Here is a 15,088-nt window from a genome sequence, read left to right as displayed (position 1 = left end):
ACACACACACACACACACACACACACACACAATGAGCAGAGTGTTTGTTTTATAAATTCTTCTGTGCCTTCCTGAGTAGAATGGTGAGCTACAGGGATAATAAGGTCTGCTGGCTGTGGCAGAGGAAGAAGGAATGTCAACACCTAGTCATCTGTAGGAGACCTTCTTGGCCAGCCTCCACTTTTCCCCCCATTTCTCTTTCTCTTCCTCCATTTACCTCATCCCTCCATCGCTACACACAAAGGAAGTCTCATTCTCTGTCTCCATCTCTCCTTCTTTTCCTTCACTCCTCCATTTACCCCCTCCCTCCCTCTATTGCTATTCACACAAAGGCCGTCTGACAGGCAGGCAGACAGCCACTCTGGAGTGAGAGAGATACCATAACGACCAGTCAGTTATCTTTCATTTCTTATTCAAACCTGGTTAAAGGATTCCTGGTAGAAAACATCACCTGTTTCACTAATCTGGAAGAATGTTTTGTAATATTTATTGGGAACCTGGTTACTAGTTTTAAATTGAACAGGGTCAGTTTGGGGTACCAAAACAACATACTTCAGCTTCAACAGATGAGCCTATAGCAAGATCCACAGACAATGAGAACCAGGCAGACACATGCAGTACAGTACAACACCAACTACATAGAGCCATGACTGCATGGAACTCTATTCCACATCAGGTAAGTGATGCAAGCAGGAGAATCAGATTTTTTTTTTTTTACTGATAAAAATACACCTTTTGGAACAGCAAGGACTGAGAATAGATACACCATAGGAACAGACACACACATACGTACACACACACACTAGCACACGCACTCTACACACTCATACATTGTAATATTGTTGTATTGTGGTATTAAACATGTTGTATTGTAGATATGTAGTGGTGTAATAATGTTATATGATGTACTGTTTTATCTTTTGTTTTATATGTACAGTAAGTGTCTTAATGTGTTTGAACCCTAGGAAGAGTAGCTGCTGCCTTGGCAACAGCTAATGAGGATCCATAATAAATACAAATACAATCTGCCACCCGTCCTCAGACCCTGACCGACTATCACTTATGGCGTTACAGTGAACACACACACTGAGGCTTGGTCAACTGCTGGTAAACACACACACTGCTGTCTTGGTCAAACAGGATTCTACATCTCCTCCCCTGTCTCTGCATGGTTCTGTCATCACAGTGTCTCTCCACATTCCTCCTCTCTCTAGGGGTCCTACTAGAGCAGCCAGTAGTCTCATTACTGCACTTCCTCAGAAAGATTCCGCACACTTCTTCAGTCTCAGGCTGTGTACCAAATCGCATCCCTTTATAGTGCATTACTTTGACCAAAGCCTGATAGGTATCTGTTAAGAACTTTGTGACAACTGCTGATGTAATATAAAATAAACAGTTGCCTCCATCATTCTTAAATGGAAGACGTTTGGAACCCCCAAGACTCTTCCTAGAGCTTGTCGCACGGCCAAAATGAGAAATCGGGGGAGAAGGGCCTTGGTCAGGGTGGTGACCAAGAACCCGATGGTCACTCTGACAGAGCTCTAGAGTTCCTCTGTGGAGATGGGAGAAACTTCCAGAAGGACAACCATCTCTGCAGCACTCCACGTATCAGGCCTTTATGATAGATTGGCCAGACGGAAGCCACTCCTCAGTAAAAGGCACATGACAGCCTGCTTGGAGTTTGCCAAAAGGCACCTAAAGACTCTCAGACCATGAGAACCAAGATTCTCTGGTCTGATGAAACCAAGATTGAACTCGTTGCCTGAATGCCAAGCGTCACGTCTGGAGGAAACCTGGCACCATCCCAACGGTGAAGCAAGGTGGTGGCAGCATCATGCTGCGAGGATGTTTTTCAATGGCAGGGACTGGGAGACTAGTCAGGATGGAGGGAAAGATGAATGGAGCAAAGCACAGAGAGATCCTTGATGAAAACCTGCTCCAGAGCGCTCAAAACATCGGACTGGGGCGAAGATTCACCTTCCAACAGGACAACGACACTAAGCACACAACCAAGACAATGGAGGAGTGGCTTTAGGACAAGTCTCTGACTGTCTTTGAGTGGCACAGCCAGAGTTCGGACTTGAACCCGATCGAACATCTCTGGAGAGACCTGAAAATAGCTGTGCAGTGACGCTCCACATCCAACCTGACGGAGCTTGAGAGGATCTGCAGAGAAGAATGGGAGAAACTTCCCAAATACAGGTGTGCCAAGCTTGTAGCGTCATACCCAAGATTTGAGGCTGTAATCGCTGCCAAAGGTGATTCAACAAAGTACTGAGTAAAGGGTCTGAATTCTTATGCCAATGTGATATTTCTGTTTTTGCTGCTACTACTACCCTTGCTGCAACTGCTGCTGCTACTACTCATACTGCTGCTGCTGCTACTACTACTCATACTGCTGCTGCTGCTACTACAACTCATACTGCTGCTGCTACTCATACTACTGCTGCTGCTACTACTACTCATACTGCTGCTGCTACTACTCATACTGCTGCTGCTGCTACTACAACTCATACTGCTGCTGCTACTCATACTACTGCTGCTGCTACTACTCATACTGCTGCTGCTCCTACTACTACTGCTGCTGTTACTACTCATACTGCTGCTGCTGCTGCTACTACTCATACTGCTGCTGCTGCTGCTACTACTCATACTGCTGCTGCTGCTACTCATACTGCTGCTGCTGCTACTGCTACTACTCATACTGCTGCTGCTGCTACTACTACTGCTGCTACTACTACTGCTGCTACTACTACTACTACTACTACTACTGCTGCTGCTGCTGCTACTACTACTCATACTGCTGCTGCTGCTACTACTACTGCTGCTACTACTACTACTCATACTGCTGCTACTACTACTACTCATACTGCTGCTACTACTACTACTACTACTGCTGCTGCTGCTACTACTACTCATACTGCTACTACTACTACTCATACTGCTGCTACTACTACTACTCATACTGCTGCTACTACTACTACTACTACTGCTGCTGCTGCTACTCATACTGCTGCTACTACTACTCATACTGCTGCTGCTACTACTACTACTGCTGCTGCTACTACTACTACTACTACTGCTGCTGCTGCTACTACTACTCATACTGCTGCTGCTGCTACTACTACTGCTGCTACTACTACTACTCATACTGCTGCTACTACTACTACTCATACTGCTGCTACTACTACTACTACTACTGCTGCTGCTACTACTACTCATACTGCTGCTGCTGCTACTACTACTGTTGCTGCCACTGCTACTACTACTACTACTACTACTGCTGCTGTCACTACTACTACTACTACTTCTACTGCTGCTACTACTATTCATACTGCTGCTGCTACTACTACTACTCATACTGCTGCTACTACTACTGCTGCTACTACTACTACTGCTGCTACTACTACTACTACTACTGCTGCTGCTGCTGCTACTACTACTACTACTACTACTACTACTACTACTACTACTACTACTACTGCTACTACTATTCATACTGCTGCTGCTACTACTACTGCTGCTACTACTACTACTCATACTGCTGCTGCTGCTACTACTACTACTACTACTCCTATTGCTACTACTACTACTTCTACTGCTGCTGCTACTACTACTGCTGCTGCTACTACTACTATACCTACTACTACTAGTACTACTACTGCTGCTGCTACTACTACTATACCTACTACTACTGCTGCTACTACTACTACTGCTGCTACTACTGCTGCTACTACTACTACTGCTGCTACTACTGCTGCTACTACTACTACTGCTGCTACTTCTACTACTACTACTATTATTACTACTACTACTACTACTGCTGCTACTGCTACTACTACTATTATTACTACTACTACTACTGCTGCTACTGCTGCTAGCTCTGGGTAGGAGCTGCTTAACTAATACTACTATTACCATTACTATTAATATCAGATCGGATCAGTTTACACAATACATACCTTGTATCAGTGTAGACCAGACCTTAGATTCACTCTCTCTTTCATTCAATAGAGCACAACCTTAACCCTAACCTTAACCCTAACCCTAAGTACAATGGAATCATGCGTGCTTATGTACATTCCCGTTTGTGAAAGAGAAATTGAAGGAAAAAGCGAGACAAAGAGAGGGTGTGTGCGTGTGTGTAATGGGCGCATGGCTGTGTGTGAGCATGCCAGTGTAAGTGTGAGCTTGAGCGTAAATGTGTGAATGTGTCTAAAATCCGCTCACACCTCAGGCTTCGCTGTAAAAACCACTTCTGTCTTCACATCATTTTCTTAAATTTGAACAACCTTTTGAATCGTTAAAACGGACCGTATCAGTGAACAACTGACAGGCGTTTCAGGCTGGAATAAATTGATATGCCATGCTTTGAGGGCCATAATATGGCGTATGACTAGTGCGATAACAGAACAACTTTTCTCCTGGTCTTTAGACACAGCCCATCAGTCCATGTTGGTACCCTGTCTATCATATGTATAACAACATGCCATCTCACACTAGAACGTGAGCACCATGACAACCACTGGCACATACCAGTGGTTGTCATGGTGCTCATGTTCTAGTGTGGCTTTAGTGTTGCTTCTAGTGGCTTTAGTTACGGTTTGTAGACAGCAAAGAAATTAAATACTCTGATGTACAGTACCAGTCAAAAGTTTGGACACACCTACTCATTCAAGGGTTTTTCTTTATTTTTGCTATTTTCTACATTGTAGAATAATAGTGAAGACATCAAAACTATAAAATGACACATATGGAAACATGTAGTAACCAAAAAAGTGTTAATAAACAAATCAAAATATATAATATATTTGAGATTCTTCAAAGTTGCCACCCTTTGCCTTGATGACACCTTTGCACACTCTTGGCATTCTCTCAACCAGCTTCACCTGGAATGCTTCTCCAACAGTTTTGAAGAAGTTCCCACATTTGTTGAGCACTTGTTGGCTGCTTTTCCTTCACGCTGCAGTCCAACTCATCCCAAACCATTTTAAGTGGGTTGAGGTCGGGTGATTGTGGAGGCCAAGTCATCTGATGCAGCACTCCATCACGCTCCTTGGTCAAATAGCCCTTACACAGCCCGGATGTGTGTTTTGGGTCATTGGTACAGTTGAAAAACAAATGATAGTCCAACTAAGACCAAACCAGATGGGATGGTGTATGGCTGCAGAATGCTGTGGTAGCCATGCTGGTTAAGTGTGCCTTGAATTCAACAATGTAGAAAAGAGTAAAAATAAAGAAAAACCCTTGAATGAGTAGGTGTGTCTAAACTTTTGACTGGTACTGTATATATATTTTAACCCACCTCTGAAAAGAATACTACACAAATACGCTGAAAAAAAAAATACATCCACCACAAAAACAAAACTCCACCACTGATCAAAGAACAACCAACAGCTAGCCTGTGATAGAGAATTCTGAAACGAGAAGAAGCGTACTACAGTATGTAAGACTACTTCATCTAACTAGAAAGCAAACTACAGTAATGTAAAATGTAAATTTCTAACCAGGAAGTACAGAATCTAACCAGAATCTACAGTAAAGTAAGATTACAGATCATCAACGCTTGGAACAATGGGTCAGTGAAGTACTGATTCATAATGATATAGAGAAAATACTCTTGATACTCGGAAGACTACTTTATTTAACCAGGAAATTCAGTAATGTAAGATTATTACAGATTATCTACACTGCCTGGGATTATTGGGTCAGAGAGTGAACACCATAGTAAAGTAATGATGCGTAATATCTCACTTTCAATTTGAAAAGTATACATTATAATCCAGTCTTTTAAGCAACAGACTTAAATACAATCTTACGGTGAACGAAGAGAGTTGTGATATAGCAGGCAGAGAAAGAAAAGAAGAAACGGAGTGAGAGAGATGAGAGGAATGAGAGAGAGAGAGAGAGAGAGAGAGAGAGAGAGAGAGAGAGAGAGAGAGGGAGTGAAAAAAAAGATACAGTAGAGAAAAACAGAGAGACACAGAGGGACACAGAGAGACAGAGACACAGAGAGACACAAACAGACACAGACAGAGAGAGACAGAAAGAAAGAGAGACACAGAGAGAAAGAGAGAAAGAGAGACACAGAGAGACACAGACAGACACAGAGAGACAGAAAGAAAGAGAGACACAGAGAGAGAGACCCAGAGAGAAAGGGAGAGACAGAAAGAAAGAGAGACACAGAAAGAAAGAGAGACACAGAGAGACACAGAGAGACACAGAGAGACACAGAGAGACACAGAGAGACACAGAGAGAAAGAGAGACACACAGAGAGACAGATAGAAACAAAGAGAAAGAGAGAGACCGAGAAAAAGAGAGAGAAAGAGAGAGACCGAAAGAAAGAGAGAGACACAGAGAGAAAGAGAAACACAGAGCGAGAAAGACAGAAATGGACAGAAAGCCACACTCAGTCTGTGTCAGTTAATCATGGCCATGCATCTCACCTGAGTGTCTCAGCCATGCGTCTTAGGTCCTCATTCTGCTGTTTCAGTCTCTCCAGCTTGGCTAGGATCTTGGACAGGTCTCTGCTGGATCTCTCCGGATGCTCGCTGTCCCTAACCAGGTGTCCTCCAATGTAGAACAGCAGTGTACCCCACGCAAGGAGCACCAGCATAATCCAGCGCCACGAACCTGCCCATGGCCGCATCTTTCACCCCTCTGGGGTCTCTGGGGTGGAGGGGTGAGGGATGGGAGGGTGAGCAGCACTCCCGTCACAATAGGCTCTGAAGCATGGTTGGAACGGCGATGGAGGGCGTAGGGAGAACGGAGGAGGTGAGCGTGGTCCAGTTGGGGTTTGGTTGGTGGGGTTAGTTAATGCATGGCTATGGTTCCTGCAAGGGGTTAGGATGGGTTGAGGTCCATTGTTGCGGCCTGCCTTCCTGGGTGGGCCCTCTCTGGGCTAGGCTGGTTTGGGCTTGTGCTGAGCCGGGCTCTGGTAGTCTGGCCAGCTCACTGGTGTCACCCTCTGTGTCTCTGCAGTCCTCTGACTGACTGACAGACGGCTCAGTCTCTCAGTGGTCTTCTGCTCAAAGGGAAAACAAAGCAGTCAGGTTAGGGAGAGTCACTGACAAACTCAGTAAACCACTGCCCTTATCTTCTTCCTTCCAACCTTCCCTTCCTTTCCTCTCCTCCTCTCACCAGATAAACCTGGAGTCAGGAGCCCCTCAGCAGTTAACAGAGAAGCCCACTAATCCACAGAACACTACATAAACCCACCGTTCAGCATTGTCTACTTCGCTACAGAGCAATACACAAACCCACCAACTCTCAACAGAACACTACACAAACCCACCACCTCTCAACAGAACACAACACAAACCCACCACCTCTCAACAGAACACTACACAAACCCACCACCTCTCAACAGAACACAACAAAAACCCACCACCTCTCAACAGAACACAAAACAAACCCACCACCTCTCAACAGAACACAACACAAACCCACCACCTCTCAACAGAACACAACACAAACCCACCACCTCTCAACAGAACACAAAACAAACCCACCACCTCTCAACAGAACACAACACAAACCCACCACCTCTCAACAGAACACAACACAAACCCACCACCTCTCAACAGAACACAACACAAACCCACCACCTCTCAACAGAACACAACACAAACCCACCACCTCTCAACAGAACACAACACAAACCCACCACCTCTCAACAGAACACAACAAAAACCCAGCACCTCTCAACAGAACACAACAAAAACCCAGCACCTCTCAACAGAACACTATACAAACCCACCACCTCTCAACAGAACACAACACAAACCCACCACCTCTCAACAGAACACTACACAAACCCACCACCTCTCAACAGAACACTACACTAACCCACCACCTCTCAACAGAACACTATACAAACCCACCACCTCTCAACAGAACACAACACAAACTCACCACCTCTCAACAGAACACTATACAAACCCACCACCTCTCAACAGAACACTATACAAACCCACCACCTCTCAACAGAACACTATACAAACCCACCACCTCTCAACAGAACACAACAAAAACCCACAAGTGACCAGAGCACAACCAACGGATGTTGCCTGTGAGAGAGAATAGTGAAAATAGAATACATGCAGCTAGCGGTAGTTCCTTTATCTCATAATACAACTGGGTTAAATGTGGAGGAGTGTGTGGCTGTCAATGGAGAGGCATCTTCCTCCTCGCTCTCTTGGAGGACAAAGGATTATTATGGTACGGCTGATTATTCTTAGTTACAGACTAGATACACATTTGTGTGTGGAGCATATACAATGTCAAATATTGGTTGAGTCAACTTAACAAAGTTACCCTGTGTTAGCCTGCTGCCTTAACATATGTCATCAAGTCCAATCAAAATGTCATGTTGAGTTCAATTCATCTAAGTTACTTCAACCTAGTAAGTGAAAGTGAACATTTTGTTGGGGCACGCGGTACAGACGGCTATATCGGTCCTCTAATACAGGACTCTAATACAGGACTCTAATACAGGTCCTCTAGTAAAGGACTCTAATACAGGACTCTAATACAGGACTCTAATACAGGACTCTAATACAGGACTCTAATACAGGTCCTCTAGTAAAGGCCCAGTGCACTTTGTTTGACTTTTTAAAAAAAATAATGATATCATTTTTTATTCTGATTTTTCAGGGCTGCTAGAGCACTTTCTCTTCTTTTGACTCTATACTCCAAACGTTTGGAGTATAGAGTAAAGATTTGAAATCAAATAATGACTTTAATTTGAGGGTATTTTCATCCATATCTGGTGAACCGTTTAGACATCTTAGGGGAGCAAAAGTATTTAGACAAATTGACTTATATGTGTATTAAAGTAGTGAAAAGTTTAGTATTTGTTCCCATATTCATTGCACACAATGACTACATCAAGCTTGTGATGTTTACACGTGTTGGATGCATTTGCTCTTTGTTTAGGTTGTATTTCAGATTATTTTGCGGCCAAAAGAAAAGAATAGTAAATAATGTGTTGTGTCATTTTGGAGTCACTTTTATTGTAAGTAATAATACGTTTCTAAACACTTCTACATTAATGTGGATGTTACCATGATTACAGATCATCCTGAATGAATCGTGAATAATGATGAGTGAGAAAGTTACAGACCCACAAACATCATACCCCCAAGACATGCTAACCTCTCACCATTACAATAACAGGGGAGGTTAGCATTTTACATCATACCCCCAAGACATGCTAACCTCTCACCATTACAATAACAGGGGAGGTTAGCATTTTATATCATACCCCAAAGACATGCTAACCTCGCACCATTACAATAACAGGGGAGGTTAGCATTTTATATCATACCCCAAAGACATGCTAACCTCTCACCATTACAATAACAGGGGAGGTTAGCATTTTATATCATACCCCCAAGACATGCTAACCTCTCACCATTACAATAACAGGGGAGGTTTTGGGGGGTATGATAGTGCTTTTGGCCGAGGCAATCAAAGGGTAGACTTAATGAATGAATCAATATACTTTCTGCTGACCTTCTGCTGCCTGCTTGGTGCTGTCATAATGCCTGCCTGTCAGACAGAGAGGGCTGCTGCCTGGTGAGGGAGCCTGGTGAGGCTAGCAGCTAGCATTCACCTCTGTCCTTCTGAATGTCTGATCACAGTTTGTTCTCCCTCTCTCTGTCTAGTAGTGAGTGTAGTGAGCCCAGCAGCTAATGCTAACCTCACTGTCTGTCTGTCTGTCTGTCTGTCTGTCTGTCTGTCTGTCTGTCTGTCTGTCTGTCTGTCTGTCTGTCTGTCTGTCTGTCTGTCTGTCTGTCTGTCTGTCTGTCTGTCTGTCTGTCTGTCTGTCTGTCTGTCTGTCTGTCTGTCTGTCACATTTGTCTGGCAGTGAGTTTAGCAGACAGTTTTCACCTCTCTCTCTCCCCCTCTCCCTCTCTCCCCTAGTGTATCTGAGGTTTAAAAAGGCTTCTGAAGTTTGTAACTTCCACTTTGAATTTCAGAATGGCTCAAATTAACATCATACACCTTTATTACAACACCAGCCTCTGTTACGAACACTTCCCTGTACCGTACGTACAGTCTGTACAGTAAATATGGCTATAGTGCAGGAGCCTATCTGCTATTTCTGTAGTGTGAGGTACAAGTACATGTACAGGTACGCCCTCTGGACAGGACACGAGTCACTACAGTCTATATTACACTACTGTCTGTCTGTATCTGGGACAGATTGGATGAATCTTCTCAGAGTATCTACAGTTGAAGTCGGAAGTTTACATACACTCAATTAGTATTTGGTAGCATTGCCTTTAAATTGTTTTACTTGGGTCAAATGTTTCGGGTAGACTTCCACAACAAGTTGGTTGAATTTTGGCCCATTCCTCCTGACAGAGCTGGTGTAACTGAGTCAGGTTTGTAGGCTTCCTTGCTCGCACACGCCTTTTCAGTTCTGCCCACAACTTTTCTATGGGTTTGAGGTCAGGGATTTGTGATGGCCACTCCAATACCTTGGCTTTGTTGTCCTTAAGCCATAACTTTGGAAGTATGCTTGGGGTCATTGTCCATTTGGAAGACCCATTTACAACCAAGCTTTAACTTCCTGACTGATGTCTTGAGATGTTGCTTCAATATATCCACATAATTTTCCTCCCTCATGATGCCATCTATTTTGTGAAGTGCACCAGTCCCTTCTGCAGCAAAGCACCCCCACAACATGATTCTGCCACCCCCGTGCTTTACGGTTGGGATGGTGTTCTTCGGCTTGCAAGCCTCCCCCTTTTTCCTCCAAACATAAGGATGGTCATTATGGCCAAACAGTCATATTTTTGTTTCATCAGACCAGAGGACATTTCTACAAAAAGTACAATCTTTGTTCCCATGTGCAGTTGCAAACCGTAGTCTGGCTTTTTTTTACGGCGGTTTTGGAGCAGTGGCTTCTTCCTTGCTGAGCGGTCTTTCAGGTTGTTTTAAAAAAAACTTTTATTTAACTAGGCAAGTCAGTTAAGAACAAATTCTTATTTCAATGATGGCATTGAAGAATGGATTAACTGCCTTGTTCAGGGGCAGAACGCCAGATTTTTACCTTGTCAGCTCTGGGATTCGATCTTGCAACCCTTCGGTTACAAGTCCAATGCTCTAACCTCTAGGCTACCTGCCGCTCCATGTCAATATAGGACTCGTTTTACTGTGGATATAGATACTTTTGTACCTGTTTCCTCCAGCATCTTCACAAGGTCCTTTGCTGTTGTTCTGGGATTGATTTTAAAAAAGTACATTCATCTCTAGGAGACAGAACACATCTCCTTCCTGAGCGATATGACGGCTGCATGGTCCCATGGTGTTTATACTTGCGTACTATTGTTTGTACAGATGAAAGTGGTACCTTCAGGTGTTTGGAAATTGCTCCCAAGGATGAGCCAGACTTGTGGAGGTCTACAATTTATTTTCTGAGGTCTTGGCTGATTTCTTTTGATTTTCCCATGATGTCAAGCAAAGAGTCACTGATTTTGAAGGTAGCCCTTGAAATACATCCACAGGTACACCTCCAATTGACTCAAATTATGTCAATTAGCCTATCAGAAGCTTCTAAAGCCATGACATCATTTTCTGGAATTTTCCAAGCTGTTTAAAGGCACAGTCAACTAAGTGTATGTAAACTTCTGACCCACTGGAATTGTGATACAGTGAATTATAAGTGAACTAATCTGTCTGTAAACAATTGTTGGAAAAATGACTTGTCATGCACAAAGTAGATGTCCTGACCGACTTGCCAAAACTATAGTTTGTTAACAAGAAATTTGTGGAGTGGTTGAAAAACGAGTTTTAATGACTCCAACCTAAGTGTATGTAAACTTCCAACTTCAACTGTATGTTGTAATATAAACTATATCCTATGGATGGCTTGGAGCTACAAGCACTGGACAGGTGGATGATGAACAACAAGGTGATCAAATTAAACGCTATACTTTAATGATAATTTGATGATGTGATTTAAGGTTTTTCTCTCTCAGCCAATGGCAGAGTCTGATTCAGTTTGTTCTCCCTCTCTTATCCAATGGCATAGTCTGATAATCGTTGTGTCTACCTCTCAGCCAAAGGGTGCTTCTGATTCAGTTTGCTCTGCATCTCTCAGTCAATGGTGGAATCTAATTCTGTTTGTTCTGTCTCTCTCAGCCAATGAATAATTGAGCTGAGTACAGCACTGAGCCCCAGTTTAGCCTCATCACACTCAAAGAGAAGAGCAGTAACCAGGAAACAGGAACTGCATCTTTTATAAATATTAGCCTTTATCAATATTCAGCAAAGGAGAGAGAGTAGGAAGGAAGACATCTTTTGGCACCCTAATCAAAGTTAGCTTTACTGAGCAGCCCTTTTGTTCTCTCTCTCTCTTTTTCTCTCTCCCTCTCTCTCCCATTTCTCTTTCTCTCTCTCTTTGAAAATATGATACACAGTATAGGTTAGATAATGATGCAATGCTGCATAGTAAGAAACAAGGCTACCTTGTCCTTATGTGATTCTAAGGCAGAGGAGTATAAGTATGTATCTCTATAACAGCAGTGATGGAACCTCTGTCTCTCATGGGGATTCTATAACAGTGATGGAACTGCCACAGTCCACACCCACCCAGGGCCCAGCCATGAGCTCTGTTCTGTTCATTCATCTATTCTCCAGGTAGCACACCCCACGTAAGATATCCTCAGTAAAAAACTTGACCTATACCCCTCCCCCACCACACATCTCCCCATCCCTGATATGAATGTTTATTTCTCGGTCGAAAAATGACATTTGCTTTGGGGGGAATCTTGCATTTTGGCTGCAGTTCAAGGTTGGTTGAGCACTGCCATTTCCTACAGAGAAGTGACATTTGAGAATCCAAAGGGATGTTGTGTTATTCATGATAATGGAGGATGCCAGGGCTGTGTTCTTATGAAGGGCAGGGAACCCAGCCAGGCAGTAACACGCACACACACACACACACACACACACACACACACACACACACACACACACACACACACACACACACACACACACACACACACACACACACACACACACACACACACACACACACACACACACATACAGGGTATTCTCTTCTCTTAGTGAACTAGTGCAGCGCCACACCTCCAGGGCTTAACTCTAAACCACTAAACCAGGACAAGAGGGAAACCGAGAAGTCATCAATAGTGCCTTCCACCGCAGTACTGTAAGTTAGCCAAGCCAGCCCAGCAGATTGTTGCTGTGTGTGTGTGTGTGTGTGTGTGTGTGTGTGTGTGTGTGTGTGTGTGTGTGTGTGTGTGTGTGTGTGTGTGTGTGTGTGTGTGTGTGTGTGTGTGTGTGTGTGTGTGTGTGTGTGTGTGTGTGTGTGTGTGTGTGTGTGTGTCCAGGGCTGAGGTTGGCTGGGGCTGATACAGAGTGATCGGGGTTGCTCTAGTCCAGTGGAGGCTGTTGAGGGGAGGAATGGCATCAAACACATCTACCATGTGGTTGATACCACTCCATTGACTCCATTCCAGACATTATTATTAGCCGTCCTCCCCTCAGCAGCCTCAGCAGGTAAGCCTCTACTAACATCATAGGAGACAGAGCTAAGGCTCTACTGACATCATAGGAGACAGAGGTAAGGCTCTACTAACATCATAGGAGACAGAGGTAAGCCTCTACTAACATCATAGGAGACAGAGCTAAGGCTCTACTAACATCATAAGAGACAGAGGTGAGGCTCTACTAACATCATAGGAGACAGAGCTAAGGCTCTACTGACATCATAGGAGACAGAGGTGAGGCTCTACTGACATCATAGGAGACAGAGGTAAGCCTCTACTAACATCATAGGAGACAGAGCTAAGGCTCTACTAACATCATAAGAGACAGAGGTGAGGCTCTACTGACATCATAAGAGACAGAGGTAAGGCTCTACTAACATCATAAGAGACAGAGGTAAGGCTCTACTGACATCATAGGAGACAGAGGTGAGGCTCTACTAACATCGTAGGAGACAGAGGTAAGGCTCTACTGACATCATAGGAGACAGAGGTAAGGCTCTACTAACATCATAGAAGACAGAGGTAAGGCTCTACTAACATCGTAGGAGACAGAGGTGAGGCTCTACTAACATCATAGGAGACAGAGGTAAGGCTCTACTAACATCGTAGGAGACAGAGGTAAGGCTCTACTAACATCATAGAAGACAGAGGTAAGGCTCTACTAACATCGTAGGAGACAGAGGTGAGGCTCTACTAACATCATAGGAGACAGAGGTAAGGCTCTACTAACATCGTAGGAGACAGAGGTGAGGCTCTACTGACATCATAGGAGACAGAGCTAAGGCTCTACTAACATCATAAGAGACAGAGGTAAGGCTCTACTAACATCATAAGAGACAGAGGTAAGGCTCTACTGACATCATAGGAGACAGAGGTGAGGCTCTACTAACATCGTAGGAGACAGAGGTAAGGCTCTACTGACATCATAGGAGACAGAGGTAAGGCTCTACTAACATCATAGAAGACAGAGGTAAGGCTCTACTAACATCGTAGGAGACAGAGGTGAGGCTCTACTAACATCATAGGAGACAGAGGTGAGGCTCTACTAACATCATAAGAGACAGAGGTAAGGCTCTACTGACATCATAAGAGACAGAGGTGAGGCTCTACTGACATCGTAGGAGACAGAGGTAAGGCTCTACTGACATCATAGGAGACAGAGGTAAGGCTCTACTGACATCATAGGAGACAGAGGTGAGGCTCTACTAACATCGTAGGAGACAGAGGTAAGGCTCTACTGACATCGTAGGAGACAGAGGTAAGGCTCTACTGACATCATAAGAGACAGAGGTAAGGCTCTACTGACATCATAGGAGACAGAGGTAAGGCTCTACTGACATCATAGGAGACAGAGGTGAGGCTCTACTAACATCGTAGGAGACAGAGGTAAGGCTCTACTGACATCATAGGAGACAGAGGTAAGGCTCTACTAACATCATAAGAGACAGAGGTAAGGCTCTACTAACATCATAAGAGACAGAGGTAAGGCTCTACTAACATCATAGGAGACAGAGGTAAGGCTCTACTAACATCATAGGAGACAGAGGTAAGGCTCTAC

The 15,088-nt window shown here is 44.0% G+C and overlaps 1 protein-coding gene across 1 annotated transcript in view; it reads right to left on the bottom strand.

Moving 5' to 3' along the window:
- LOC120023555 (alpha-(1,6)-fucosyltransferase-like) overlaps nucleotides 1-15,088 on the bottom strand; it is a 182,259-nt gene that overhangs the window by 33,253 nt on the left and 133,918 nt on the right. The window contains exon 3 of the mRNA XM_038967585.1: nucleotides 6,448-7,025. Within this exon, the coding sequence (XP_038823513.1) occupies nucleotides 6,448-6,650 (203 nt within the window). The 5' untranslated portion in view covers nucleotides 6,651-7,025. The remainder of the gene's footprint in view (nucleotides 1-6,447; nucleotides 7,026-15,088) is intronic.

This window comes from Salvelinus namaycush, chromosome 28 (assembly GCF_016432855.1).
Source record: "Salvelinus namaycush isolate Seneca chromosome 28, SaNama_1.0, whole genome shotgun sequence".
NCBI lineage: Eukaryota > Metazoa > Chordata > Actinopteri > Salmoniformes > Salmonidae > Salvelinus > Salvelinus namaycush.
Note: the sequence above shows the minus strand (reverse complement) of the source record. Positions and strands in the feature narration are given on the sequence as shown.